This window comes from Primulina tabacum, chromosome 11 (genome assembly GCF_025594145.1).
Source record: "Primulina tabacum isolate GXHZ01 chromosome 11, ASM2559414v2, whole genome shotgun sequence".
Classification (NCBI taxonomy): Eukaryota; Viridiplantae; Streptophyta; class Magnoliopsida; order Lamiales; family Gesneriaceae; genus Primulina; species Primulina tabacum.
Window position 1 is genome coordinate 196,044 of NC_134560.1, and position 15,616 is coordinate 211,659.

General features: G+C 37.1%; 1 protein-coding gene across 1 annotated transcript; it reads left to right on the plus strand.

The window, feature by feature from the left end:
- Positions 1 to 317: 317 nt before the first annotated feature.
- Positions 318 to 1,753, plus strand: LOC142518741 (putative zinc transporter 10). The gene is made up of 2 exons (XM_075621550.1): positions 318 to 927; positions 1,181 to 1,753. Exons 1-2 carry the CDS (start codon positions 331 to 333, stop codon positions 1,634 to 1,636), a joined length of 1,053 nt encoding a protein of 350 aa, XP_075477665.1. The 5' UTR covers positions 318 to 330; the 3' UTR covers positions 1,637 to 1,753.
- Positions 1,754 to 15,616: the final 13,863 nt, after the last annotated feature.

Consider the following 15,616-nt stretch of genomic DNA (forward strand, 5'->3'; position numbering starts at 1 on the left):
ATTTAGCACTTATTTTTTGTTGGCACGTCTGATTCAACACACGCTCCTTCCGTACATGTGACTGCAAGGAACACACGAAACAACACAGATATCCAAACGTCGGCATTGGCATAATACATATGTATAAATGTTTGGCGGATGTATAAATGTTTGGCGGATGATCGTACTGGACTTGGTCAGTGTTCCAAAGCCATTTATATGCAGCAAGTGCACAGGATGCACAGCTCGTCCCAGAAAAATTAATTAATTAATATTCCGAACATTCGATGGTCCTACTATATATATATATATATATATTCTAAACTCAAACAACACCATACACGAAGTAAAATGATGAGTTTTAAAGCATCAATCGTTTTGGTCTTGTTCCTCCTGGTTTCCAATTTTTCGGTGCAGGTTCTCTCGGTTGTGCAGGAATGCGGGGCAGAAGATGATGTAGGCTGCATCGACAAGAAGAAAGCATTGCCTCTCAAAATCATCGCCATTGTATCCATTCTTGTAACAAGCATGATCGGCGTGTGCTTGCCATTCGTCACGCGTTCCATCCCCGCGCTAAGCCCCGAACGAAGCCTTTTCGTGATAGTCAAGGCTTTTGCCGCTGGAATCATTCTGGCCACTGGGTTCATGCACGTTCTTCCCGATTCATTCGACATGTTGTCATCCGCTTGTTTGAAGGATAATCCATGGCATAAATTCCCTTTCACTGGATTTGTGGCCATGCTCTCAGCCATCGTCACGCTTGTGATCGACTCCATGGCCACCAGTCTATATAGCCAGAAGAATAAATCAGGAGTGGTGCTGCCCGAGTCAAGAGATCAGGAGATGGCTGTGGCGGAATTTGACGGCCATTTTCATGGCCATCACCACGGAGGCAAATTGATTAACGTTGAGGGCTCACAACTTCTACGATATAGAGTAATTGCCATGGTTAGTGATCACATTCTGTTGTCCTTAATTTCGTAATTAAGCATGCACCCACCCACGAGCTAGGGTTATTCCTAGCTAGCTTGTAACCGATGCATGCTTCAAGTTTACCGTATAATATATATCAAAATTTGACATATACATAAATTTAGTCGTACTCCCTTCATTAATTATTTGACCTTTTGTATATAGCGAATTAATGAATTAATATATATATTAAAATAAAAATATTAAGATGCATGACTGAATGGTACAGGTTTTAGAGCTGGGAATCATTGTTCATTCCATAGTGATAGGACTGTCTCTTGGCGCCTCCAACAACACCTGCACAATCAAAGGGCTGGTTGCTGCACTCTGCTTCCATCAAATGTTCGAAGGAATGGGTCTCGGCGGTTGCATTCTCCAAGCGGAATACGGCTTCTTAAAGAAGGCTGCGATGGCATTCTTCTTTGCGGTGACTACTCCATTTGGGATTGCGCTGGGAATGGGATTATCCAGCAGTTACAAAGAAAACAGCCCTCGTTCTTTGATAACAGTGGGCTTGCTCAATGCTTCTTCTTCTGGCCTCTTGATTTACATGGCTCTGGTTGATCTGTTGGCAGCAGATTTTATGGGCGCGAAGCTGCAAGGCAGCATCAAATTACAGATCAAATCTTACGCCGCCGTCTTGTTGGGTGCCGGCGGGATGTCTCTCATGGCTAAATGGGCCTGAAATTTAATTCTGTGAAAATGAAAAATAATACTGATGATGCGCGTGAGGCAATATTTAAAATTTTCTGTTTGTTCGATATTGTGATTTGTCAATTTGCCCAACGATTAAAGATTTGGAATCGCCATTTGAAAGAATGTTCCTACACAAGTTTTCTGCTTGTAATTTGTTTGCAAATTGCTTATTAATATATACTATATTATTAAATTTGAGATCATTAGAATAACTAGATTTAGGTTTTCTACTCTGTTTAATATTTATATATATTAATGAAGTGTTAAATTTTAAAGTAAGTTATATGTAGCTTAGTCGATAGAGTCTTAATTTATTTCGCTAGTGTTAGTATTAATTTGAAGGTTCAATTCCTTTTTTTGTCTTTTTTCTCTTTCTTTTTTCTATTTATTTTTTTAATTAATATATCAAAATTACAGTGTAGTTATTTACTGTTTCTTATAATAATATTTTGATGCTCATTCAAATACAAATCAAATTAATTATAAAATAATCACTCACTATTTCTTATATTTACATGATGTTAATTCTCGTTTAAATATAAATCAAAGAAATTATAAAAAAAATTGTACAAGTACGCAATGTATGCGTCGTTATACTGACATGAACAAGGATTCCATGTCAGTATCAATAAAATGTGTAACAATTATAATTATTTTTAATAATATGTGTCAAATGGAACTTATTCAATTGGTTAGCTAAAAAATACTTCTAGCGACATAAATTGTCGATATGTCTACTTTCGACTGCAATATTTATACTTGCATGTATCGCGTGTAACAGTTAGTTCGATTTTTAGTTTTTCGATTTTTCAAATTATTAATTTGAAACTAAATCATTTCATTTCGATTCAGTTAATTCGATTCAATTTATACGATTTGATTAAGTTGTATGTTTTACTAATAAATTAGGCAACAACTTGTGTGAGACGGTCTCATGGGTCGTATTTTGTGAGACGGATCTCTTATTTAGGTCATCCATGAAAAAATATTACTTTTTTGAGTAGGTCTCTTGTGAGACGGTCTCACGAATCTTTATCTGTGAGACGGTCTCACGAATCTTTATCTGTGAGACGAGTTAACCCTACCGATATTCGCAATAAAAGTAATACTCTTAGAATAAAAAATAATATTTTTTCATTGCGACTCGTGAGACCGTCTCGCACAAGTTTTTGCCTACTTTTTATTGTGAATATCAGTAGGATTTACCCGTCTCACAGATAAAGATTCGTGAGAGAGTCTCATAAGAGACCTACTCAATAAATTATTTGTAAAAATTTGAATATTCTTTTAGAATCTCTAAAAATATAAAAAATTTGATAATCAAATAAAACTGGCAATTTATTTTTTGAATATATAACCAAATATAATAAAATGATTAAAATATCCATTAAGTATATTGCATTAAAGTCAATGGTATTTGTGGGGACTCGGACGCTAATTCATGTCTTAATCATTATTAATGTCAAATATAACAATTAAGAAAAGTGAGACTAATTTTTTTTCTTTTTAAATATAAATGCGGAAACGTAATAATAATCTATCTAATATACATGTCAATATAAAAGTACAAGTCATGTATTACATGTCTCTATCTCAACTAGGTTCAACATCTATACATCCAGTGCTGAATCTTATTCTGCTTCTGGGCCCGGATCTCCACGCTAACTATCATCTCTCATTCTCTTTCCGATCCTGATCCTGTCCCATCTGTTGTCATGCACACACACAAACAAGACAACAGCCGGATAACTCCGATGAGAATTACATTCCCAGTATAAATCATGTATACATGCATTTCATATAAACAGATATAAAAGCATGAAATCGATATTCAAAACATGTATCAAATCAGAAACATAAATCAATACAAACTCCGAATCACACTCCGTGACTCATAGACTATGACTCGACTCATCCTAATCTAGGGATCCCGATCTGAATAAGAACATACACCCACCTACACTCCCGATCGGGGTGGTGGCACGTTCTTATTCACGGACTTTGGCTCTTTCCATATCGAACATCAGTAATAGAAGAAACTCCAATTCTATCCACTTCGATATATCCAAACATCCGGTGTCTTGACCTATCCGTCACAGACTAGGCACATCCGCCAAATCAGTATCTTGTGACAATGTGCAATGTGCCCGTGACGATTCCATCACTATCAGGCACCCCTGTCACGAGATCAATCGTCTCTGCCTAGGCGTATCCACCTATAACTCAATACATAAATCAATAGATCAAATATATCAATTTCATTCAATTGCAAATATCAATGTGATGAGGTAAAGTATGTGATTTTGGGAAACTCAAGTCAAGTCAACTCGAGTTGTGCAATCCCGCATCAACATCAATTTATACATTTCTCTTCTCGGTCTGACGAAGTCAAAGTCTCGAAGTCAAATCTGTCCATATCAATATGAAATGACAATATCGAATACACTGTATCAATGTATAACTCAATTCAAAACCTGTTCTGATCAATACTCAAATCAAACATAATCTGATCCATATCAACGATATCATGATACAATCTCAATCAATACTGAATCTGATCACAATCAATCTACTGATGTTTCGATGGCATAATAATACAGTCTTGATCGCCCCGTCAATCTCAACATTACAGAAATAATACCATAACTCATCATCGATATCAATAGGAATCATAATCTTCAATAAGAACAGGTCATGATATCAAATCTGTACAATTTCGATCATATTACTTCAGAAAATCATAACAATTACATACACAGCCCGTTCTTCGATCTGACTTCAGTTATATAATGATCAGTATACCCAGAACACAATAAGCAAGTTCTTCGATCTGACTTCAGTTATATAATGATCAGTATACCCAGAACACAATATATCAGTCAAATCATAATTCCCCCAATATCATAATTTCAAATGATACTAGAATTCAATAAAACTTACGTCCTGTTGTAGCTGTCGTCGCTAGGAACTCGGTACTGTACTCGGATTACAAATCAGATGGACGGATTTTGCGTAACGCTCAAATTCTCACATGTAAGGACTTGGAGCTTCTTCCTCTCGTTTCCTTCCTCTTCCTTACTTCTGAATGAAGGAGGTAATGTATATATATATCATGTGCATGTATAAAAACGTGGCTCACTCTTTTGCAATACACGTCTCGCGCATATGCGCGAGACACAAAGTCTCAGCGCGTAGCTTCACGGTGACTCGCGCGTATGCGCGCCTCTCATTCGCGCATATGAACGAGACCTACTGTCTCGGCATATTACCATTCGCGCATATGCGCGCCCTACTCGGCGCATATGCGCCAACTTCTCTGGACATCACATTTAGCTACTGGACCTATCGCGCATATGCGCGCACCCGTATCGCGCATATGCGCGAGGTCTTCTGCCACTAGCGCGCATATGCGCGGCTCCTTGTCGCGCATATGCGCGAGGTGTTTTGTCCTCGCACATATTTTGTGTTTTAATCCGTCTTTTCCGATCTAATCTTTTTCGTCTATAATCACATCAATCATCGCCAAATCATTTCAAATTACGGTAATCCAATTCTCGGGCCTTACATTTCTCCCCCCCTAAGATACGATTTCGTCCCCGAAATCACAGGCAATCAACTCGTATATCATAGGTAATCATATCAGACACCAAATCCGATAAAAGAAAGAGATATATATACAGAAGCTAAAAGAAAACTTACTCCAATGAAACAATTCTAGAATCTTTATTTCATTTTCGATTCTGTCTTCTAAATAGCTTCCTTGATGCCCTAACCGTTCTTTTGAACTTTCAACAACGGAATAGTCTTCGTTCTGAACTATCTTTATTCTACTGATTCTGATTCCATTCTGGAGTAATACTTCAAGAGATATAACTCGAAGTAATTCTGATAAAATCAATCTCAAAATACTGGCTATACAACATCCGTATATACCAACTAACAGCTCATAACAAATCAACATCGTCATCTATTATCAAGTCTGTTCAGGCTAAATCAATTCAATATTCAATCTCCTATATCACATACCATTGGTCGTCGTCTAACGTTGGCATATTAGGTCTATCTATTCAGAGCTGTTGTCATTCTTTTCTGAATCAGCTTCACTTTTTCGCTCCTACCTTTGATCATATCAGGTCCAATCTCAGGAACCTCAGAGATATTGTTCTAGGAAAGAAGGTAATTTGCACTCCTTGTCGTACCATATTTTAAACGATGTTATTTCAATACACGTTTAATATCAGTTATTGTACGAAAATTCACGTCGTGACATAAGTTCTGCCAACTAGTGCTAAAATCAAGCACTACCATTCTAAGCATATTTTCCAAAATCCGGATAATTCACTATGACTGTCCGTCAGTCGGTGAATGATATGCAGTACTCAGATATAATCTTATACCCAATTCTTGCTGTACACTTTGCCAAACGTGCAAAGTCAACCAAAATCATGGTCTATATAATCAACTCTCGATACTCTGTGCAGTTTGATCACGTTTCTGACAGAAATCTCAGTACTATAATCATATCTGTACGTCTTCATGTACAAGCTAGCATTCGTAGACTGGCTCAGTCTATCACTCCTAACTCAATCAATGCTCAATTCCGAGAGGAATGCGATAGCTTCATCACGATATCCATGGAAATGTAATGTCATTTCCATTCAGGAATCGATAAGCTATATAACCAATCTCCTGGTTTCATTCTTTCTGTCTTCATCTATCGGCAATTCAGACAATTCAGTACAAATTCTGCCACATCTAATCTCATCTGTTTCCCTAAAATCTGTCTTTTCAACTCATCATACATTTTTCTATCATCAGAATAAATGTTGAATCAAAGATTGTGCATTTCTGATAATACCTGTCGTTCCACATCCGAAAAATTTGGCACAACAAATCAGTTATTCATATACAATACAGTATCACGTACTGATATTCTGTTCGATACACTGCTCTGCTTTAATCATCGAAATCAAGTTCTGAACATTCTGATCAAATTTCTGAACTGCTTTAATTCGTAAAAGCCGCTCTGATTTAACTCACATCGTATAGAATCCCAATGATATGTAATCTGTATCAAATACTAATCTAAAGATAACAAGTCTCAAGCAGATTCAATACAACAATCGTATATAATAGTCTGCTAAACTCATGCATCGATAAATATCTAACACCGATGTCGTTCTCAACCAACTGATCACGGTCTCACTGTGCTGAAATCAATCAGTATACTGTCTTCGGATATCGAATACCCCGAATACCATCTGTCTCAGTCAAGATTCACATTTCAAGCATTTTTGTATACAATATCTCAATCCTCCGAATATTCAATACAATTCTCAGATATTCAACAACATCACTCATATTCTTTGAATATATCAGAATATTATAGATAAAATGAGCATAAAATCATCAGAATAATTCTGAACACATGGTTTATCCACTCACAACCATAGTTGATACATCTCCAAAGAGAAACACTCAATCAGATGTAACTTTCGGCTAGTAAATCTTCTAACTGATAATTCAATTCTTTCAATTCAATCAGTGTCATTTTATACGAAGTTCTAAAAATAAGAACATTACCTGGTATCGAGTCAAGGCTGAAATCAATCTCCCTGACTGAAGGAAAACCCGAAATCTCATCTGGGCAGACTTTAGCAACGCTTATGTCACTAGCAAATCAGTCGATGATACGCTCCATCTCAGTAAATCAACTAAATACATAAGGAATCACTCCATTCCTTTCGATAATCATCGAGTCATGAACATTACGTATATCAAAGGTATTCTAAATCCAGAATCCTTACCGTACCATGTTCATTCTTCGGCCATTTCAGGTCCGAATCTTACCATTTCCTGGAAATAATCTGCGATAGCTCTGTACTTGGCCAACACATCAATATCAATAATGCGGTCAGAATCAAATAACACCAGTAAACATAAGTTAACTCAATCTCATTCTCATCTCACTGCAGTATACAATGTTTTACAGAATTCACTGATATCAAAACTCTTCCCAAAAGGTAATGAGACAAATATTACAGCAGATACGGACTCAATAGATAAAGCATATATCAATGCAATTCATTCAGAAATCATAGACAGGATGTACTAATATTTCTCAATATATATATACGCAGAATAATCATAAAAGATCAATTACCTGTCACTACATCCTCAAGTGCATCCTGGATCCATTCCTCGGCTACTACCACCACTCTGGCTTCCTTCTAGCCCTGGTTGTGTCTGAGTAGAGGGTGGTTGGAAAGAGTGAACAACAGAAGATGATCTATCGATCTGAGTCACTGATCCAGATGATTCTGCTCCCTGGAATCTTCGGGAACCTCTCTGTGGACAAACTCTAGCAAAGTGTCCTTGCTGTTTACAAATGTTGCAACTACCATACACTCCTTGGCATTGCTCTGTAAGGTGTTTTCCTCCACAGGTTCTACAATAGACCCCGGTATAACTCGGGCTAGAACTACTGGAGCTAGATGAACCGCTCCCTAACTTCTTGAACTGCTTCTTTCGAGCTTTCAATTGTTTTTTCTTCCGAATACTACTACTATCAACCTCCAATTTCAAAGGGGATTGTAGGAATTGGATTGGAGATTGTTGCTGTTTCTGAGATTGGATCACATATAGCCTTTCTTGTTGTCGAATCAAACTTGCCTCGGCTCTGTTTGCTCTATTCAAGGCGTCAGAAAAAGTATAGGGTCGCTCCACATTTACCAATGCAAGTATTCCAGGATTCAATCCATTGATAAACCGGTCAGTTACAACTTCATCATTCCCAGCCACGTGAGGTGCAAACTTTAGCAAAGTAGAGAATTTAGCAACATATTCTTCAATGTTTAGCTGACCATGTTTCAAATTTTCAAACTCTGCCCTCTTGTCCTCTCGATACGAACCCGAGAAAAACCTTTTATAGAATTCAACTTTAAAGACTTTCCACGTTATCACTGTACCATGCTGTTCTAGGGTTTCTTTGGTTGCGATCCACCAACTCTTTGCGACTTCCCGTAACTGGTGCCCAATCAGTTTAACTCTCCGTTCATTTGGGTAATCGAGTGAATCAAATAGCATCTCGATATTGTCAAGCCAACTCTCACAATCAGTCGTCGTCTCAATACCCCTCAAAATCGGCGGTTGAAAGGACTGAAACATCATCAACTGTGTTTCCATCAAAGTTTCTGACACATCCATCTGATCGGTCAAAGTATTTCCTCGTTCTGGAATTCTTCGAGGAGGGATATCTGATGATCACAAGAGTTAGCAATCACATGAGACAAATCCGTTTCAGTCCCTTTCTGATCAGCTTACCTCTAATAAAGAATTGGTTCTGATTGATCATCAAATAATACACATTACCAAATCAGCTCAGATATTCAGGTAACATGTATATTTAAAAACAGTAAACACATATGCAATATTAACATATACAATGTAATTCAACATTATAATAAATTACATGCTAGCAATCACATGCAAGGAAAGAAAACTCAATCTACCCCGCTTACTAGCTTCTATCTCAGTCTTAAGAACCTACTGTTCTAGATCTAATGCTCTGATACCACCTGCTGTGGGGACCCGGACGTTAATTCATGTCTTAATCATTATTAATGTCAAATATAACAATTAAGAAAAGTGGGACTAATTTTTTTTCTTTTTAAATATAAATGCGGAAACGTAATAATAATCTATCTAATATACATGTCAATATAAAAGTACAAGTCATGTATTACATGTCTCTATCTCAACTAGGTTCAACATCTATACATTCAGTGCTGAATCCTATTCTGCTTCTGGGCCCGAATCTCCACGCTAACTATCATCTCTCATTCTCTTTCTGATCCTGATCCTATCCCACCTGTTATTATGCACACATACAAACAAGACAACAGCCGGATAACTCCGGTGAGAATTACATTCCCAGTATAAATCATGTATACATGCATTTCATATAAACAGATATAAAAGCATGAAATCGATATTCATAACATGTATCAAATCAGAAACATAAATCAATACAAACTCCGAATCACACTCCGTGACTCATAGACTATGACTCGACTCATCCTAGTCTAGGGATCCCGATCTGAATAAGAACATACACCCACCTACACTCCCGATCGGGGTGGTGGCACGTTCTTATTCACGGACTTTGGCTCTTTTCATATCGAACATCAGTAATAGAAGAAACTCCAATTCTATCCACTTCGATATAGCCAAACATCCGGTGTCTTGACCTATCCGTCACAGACTAGGCACATCCGCCAAATCAGTATCTTGTGACAATGTGCAATGTGCCCGTGACGATTCCATCACTATCAGGCACCCCTGTCACGAGATCAATCGTCTCTGCCTAGGCGTATCGACCTATAACTCAATACATAAATCAATAGATCAAATATATCAATTTCATTCAATTGCAAATATCAATGCGATGAGGTAAAGTATGTGATTTTGGGAAACTCAAGTCAAGTCAACTCGAGTTGTGCAATCCCGCATCAACATCAATTTATACCTTTCTCTTCTCGGTCTGACGAAGTCAAAGTCTCGAAGTCAAATCTGTCCATATCGATCTGAAATGACAATATCGAATACACTGTATCAATGTATAACTCAATTCAAAACCTGTTCTGATCAATACTCAAATCAAACATAATCTGATCCATATCAACGATTTCATGATACAATCTCATTCAATACTGAATCTGATCACAATCAATCTACTGATGTTTCGATGGCATAATAATACAGTCTTGATCGCCCCGTCAATCTCAACATTACAGAAATAATACCATAACTCATAATCGATATCAATAGGAATCATAATCTTCAATAAGAACAGGTCATTATATCAAATCTGTACAATTTCGATCATATTACTTCAGAAAATCATAAAATTACATACACAGCCCGTTCTTCGATCTGACTTCAGTTATATAATGATCAGTATACCCAGAACACAATATATCAGTCAAATCGTAATTCCCCCAATATCATAATTTCAAATGATACTAGAATTCAATAAAACTTACGTCCTGATGTAGTTGTCGTCGCTAGGAACTCGGTACTATACTCAGATTACAAATCAGACGGACGGATTTTGCGTAACGCTCAAATTCTCACACGTAAGGACTTGGAGCTTCTTCCCCTCGTTTCCTTCCTCTTCCTTACTTCTGAATGAAGGAGGTAATGTATATATATATCCCGTGCCTGTATAAAAACGTGGCTCACTCTTTTGCAATACACGTCTCGCGCATATGCGCGACTACCATCGGCGCATATGCGCGAGACACAAAGTCTCAGCGCGTAGCTTCACGGTGACTCGCGCATATGCGCGAGACCTACTGTCTCGGCATAGGTCTTCTGCCATTGGCGCGCATATGCGCGGCTCCTTGTCGCGCATATGCACGAGGTGTTCTGTCCTCGCACATATTTCGTGTTTTAATCCGTTTTTTCCGGTCTAATCTTTTCCGTTTATAATCACATCAATCATCGTCAAATCATTTCAGATTACAGTAATCCAATTCTCGGGCCTTACAGTATTTGTAAATATTACCCATTTAACTATTTTAACATAATATATATTTAAATATATAATTATTTATTTATTTATTTTAATATATGTCGGTTCTATTTTTAAGCTTTTATTTTTAAACCGAAATGAAAGGAAAAACAAAAATCACCAAAAATAAAAACCGAACCCGACTGAAAAACTGTTTAAATTGAACTATATAAAAAAATCTACGGTCCAGTCAATTTTTTTTAACCATTTAATGAACCCCTATTTATAAGGGAAAGAATATGAAGAGGCAAACAGTGGCATAATGGTAGAAACAACGTAGGCCAGATGCATTCCAGGTCAAGCTATGAGTAGTGAATTGGTGGGGCCTCCGAGAGTGGAATCCGGCCACTGGAGTTGAAACGACTACTCGTTTTTCTTTAAAATATGCTAGAATTTTTTTTCACATCCATAATTTCGGCCGAAACACTACACACACACACATATATATTTTCTATTTAAATACAACCAACCTATTATTTGAAAATTTCAAAAGAATGCAGTTCAAAACATGAAATCGTAAATTGTCAACCATACCTAAAACTGATATTTTTCAAAATAAAGCATAAACTTTTGAATATCTCAAAACCACTCAAAAGTCAAAACTTCATAAAATCTTTAAAGCAATATTAAATCATAAACATAATTGCGGAAAACTAGCGACAATCCTTGGGTTATGTGCACACTCAGTCCAGCTAGTTCAACCATCCAGCCCTCCATCAAAATCATGTTCACATGTATCGGTCACACCTAATGAGTCTAAAGACTCATCAAACTTTAATTATGATAACAAGTAGTACATATACAATCACATGCATCAATAAAATATTTTTTCTAAAAATAGATTTTCGTGAATATGTATAAACTTTAAACCTTTTTCCTTTCATCATAAACTTTTTCCATTCATCATTTACATATATGTTTTCCTTTTTATTGATTTCAGATAGTTAATTGTGACTTAATTTTATTTTTAGGTCGATGGATCCATCAACATATAACCATGGTACCAGGTGGCAGGGACATCAGCGACACTCTCACCCGGTAACTGAGCATGGGTCTTACATATCATCATATCCTTTTGATGGAAATAAGATCGCTGGGCTCCCTCTGGGGCCTTCTCCGGTAAACGGGCTCCATGTAGGGCCTTTTTCCTAACGATATCTCTAATCATATCATTTTATATCACAATCAAGTCACCTCCTTCAACCTTTTATTATTTTCATCAATTATAAAAATACATGCAATAATATCGTTTTCTTTGAAACCAAGCATGCAACATGTTTTTTAGCATTATCGTTTTTTTCATAATAAAATTCCATAATCATTCAAAATAAAAATTTTACATTCATTACAGCATTCAGGACACTGTCAGGATGTCTAACATTTTTCATTTGCCCATGAAACTTCAACTTTTCCAATTTACCCTTAGACCTTAAAATGATGACCCAAATCTATCCGAACATAACATAACACCTTAAAATACATCAATAAATGTTTTTTGAACGTAAACTTGAGCTCCTTGACTAATTTTCTGAATCGTTTTAAAAATTAAACATATGCCTCTGTTTTATCTCGAATTGACTCAAAACCTAACCAAACCTTACCAAACTTGAACCATAGCTTATTACCACCTAACCATACCATATAAAACCCAAAATCAAGCCAATTAAACCCTTGCACATGTTTAGAACAGCCACTGAACTTTCCTTGCCCTAGGTCAAAAACCTAGCTTGAACCAACCCTTTCTTCCTTCGACCCTAGCCCCTGGCTGACCCAACCAGACCTCTATGACCATCTTAGGACCTAGAACGAAGCCTTGGCAAGCCACTGGATCATGCCACACAGCCCTTGCACGCCTCACCCTTAATCTCGTAGCTTCCACATGGTGTGCGCCCCTTAAGCGCACAGTTCCAGCCCATCCCTTGTACCAGCCCTCTTAATCCCCTCTAGAACCACCATGAAACCCTCTTAGGACCCCCGGACACAGCCCTTAACCAAAACCGAGCCCCCCTTCAAGCAACCCCAAGCCAAAAACCCTAGGACTCTAGAAATCCAAATTTTCGTTCATCCTCTTTCCCTCTCTTTTCTAGCCTATAAATATGCACCTAAGGACTCTTAAACATATAGAAAAACATTTATTCTAGTAACCCTACCATGGCAGCCCCATTGTGCATCATAAGCAAGAGTTTTAACAGATGAAAACTTTAGTTTATGCCATAAAAACGAAAATAAAAGAAATGTATCATATTTTTCATGGAAATATGTATCAAAACATATAATACGGTGTGAACGATGATTGAAGGAAGACCTAAGACGTGCTTTTGCGTATTTTACGCACGAAAAATGATTTGCAATGCGAGGGACGTCGATGTAGGGAGGACCTTGCTGAATTTATTGACTATCACGTGATGTGCTCCTCAAAAACTCAGTGATGTGTGTGTTTGTGCGCTGATGGAGAATCCAAGTGCTTTTTCTTGAGGTGTGCGTGTATTAGTGTGGTAGGATTAGGGTTTTGAAAGCTTTTAATTTGATATAATTACTTGTGTAGCAAACTAGGTCCAATAACCTAGTATAAGAGGCCCATTAGATAGTAATTAAAATATTTTGTTTAGTTTGTTTTTCGAAATTATTAACTGATCATCCAAAAAGTCCATTTTTTGTCAAAAATTAATTGCCGTTTTAAAATACGACTCGGAACATAAAAACACCTCAAAAAATAATCATCTAATAAAATATTTTTCCCCCTTCGTGGTCTCCGATCTCCATTCCTCGATCGCATCTCGAATAACTTTTAAAAAACAGTTTTACGCATGTCTCTTTGATTTGGTTCTCTCAGTGGTTTCGTATAAATAGTATAAAAGAGGCATTGTGCGTTCTGTTCGTTCAGGCTCGTAATGCAAGAACGAGTAGGATATCTGCTCTCTAGCTTAGCTGGCTATACCGGCAATTCATGACGATGCTAGAATTCATGATGATAGGCGATAGGTAGCAATAAATCTCGTATAATAATAGCACTGACATGTGACACAACCTTACCTTAGCTGGATCTCGTTGGTGCCACCTAAACTGTAGGTAGGCGGTGGATGTGTGACGTTTGGAGTTGTCGCTCATGCACCTGTCCCAACTGGAAGAATGAGTGATATTTTACCCTGCATATCATGGCCTTACCACTCGGTCCCCGATGGCCAGCGGGGATTCGGTTATAGCAGCTCACATTCGTTTGCGCTGGACTTCTATGCAAGGGATACTTATTCTTGAAGATGACTCTATTCAGCGCTCGATAATCAATACAGAGTCACACGCCACCATCTTTTTTCTTAACAAATAATACCGGTGCACCCCACGGAGAACAACTAGGGCGAATAAAACCCTTGTCCAGCAATTCTTGAATTTGATCCTTCAGCTCTTTGATTTCAGCGGGTGCTCGATAGTAGGGTGCCTTAGAAATTGGCATAGTGCTTGGCATGAAATTAATAGAAAATTCCACCTCTCGGTCCGATGGAATGCCAGAAACGTCCTTAGGAAAAACGCTAAGTGAAACGTCCTCGACTCTTTTTTTTTTAACATAATTTTCGAAAATCACCATTCAAACTAAATAAACATTTTCATTGACCAAAATAACTTAATATTTTAAACTTCAATTGCATAAAATAAATCTCTAAATCGTCAACTAACCAAAAATCCTACGTTGACCATTAAAAAAATCAACTAACAATAAATAAAGTATAAAATATCTCTAATAAATTCCTTCACCTAAATCTTTCAAATATTTTATCTAAGCTAGTGCGGAAAATAAACGGCCCTCAGGAATGTACTACAGCACTCGATCCACTCAATCGTCAGCGTCTCCCATAACATCATCAAATCCTGCTTCATATAAACTTAGTGAGTCTAATGACTTAGCACGTTCTAAACATGAATAGCAAATAATACATATACAATCACATGCATTGAAAATCATATTTTTATTAAAAATATCTTTTAAACATAAATAAACCATTTTAAATAATTTTAAGCATAATAAATCATGAATCGTAAAAATCATTAATCGTAAAACTTTCAATCCTTTATCATTTTGGGTGAAGTTTTATCCTTGAAAGTGACTAGCTTTATCCTTTGGTTCGAACTGATCATTCTTCAGCTCCACATGGCCCATGGGGTGGGCACTAGGCTCCACATAGAAATACGATCGTCGGGGTCCCTCTGGGACCTTGTCCCGTACACGGGGTCCCTCTAGGACCTTTTTCCTCACGACATCCCCACAAAATTGTAAATTCATCGTTACTTCTTAAAACGGATTTCCCACATAATCATATATCATTTGTCACAGTCCATTCACATCCCTCAAAATAATTTTCATTTTCTTTAGAAAGCATAAAATATGATAAAATATCATTT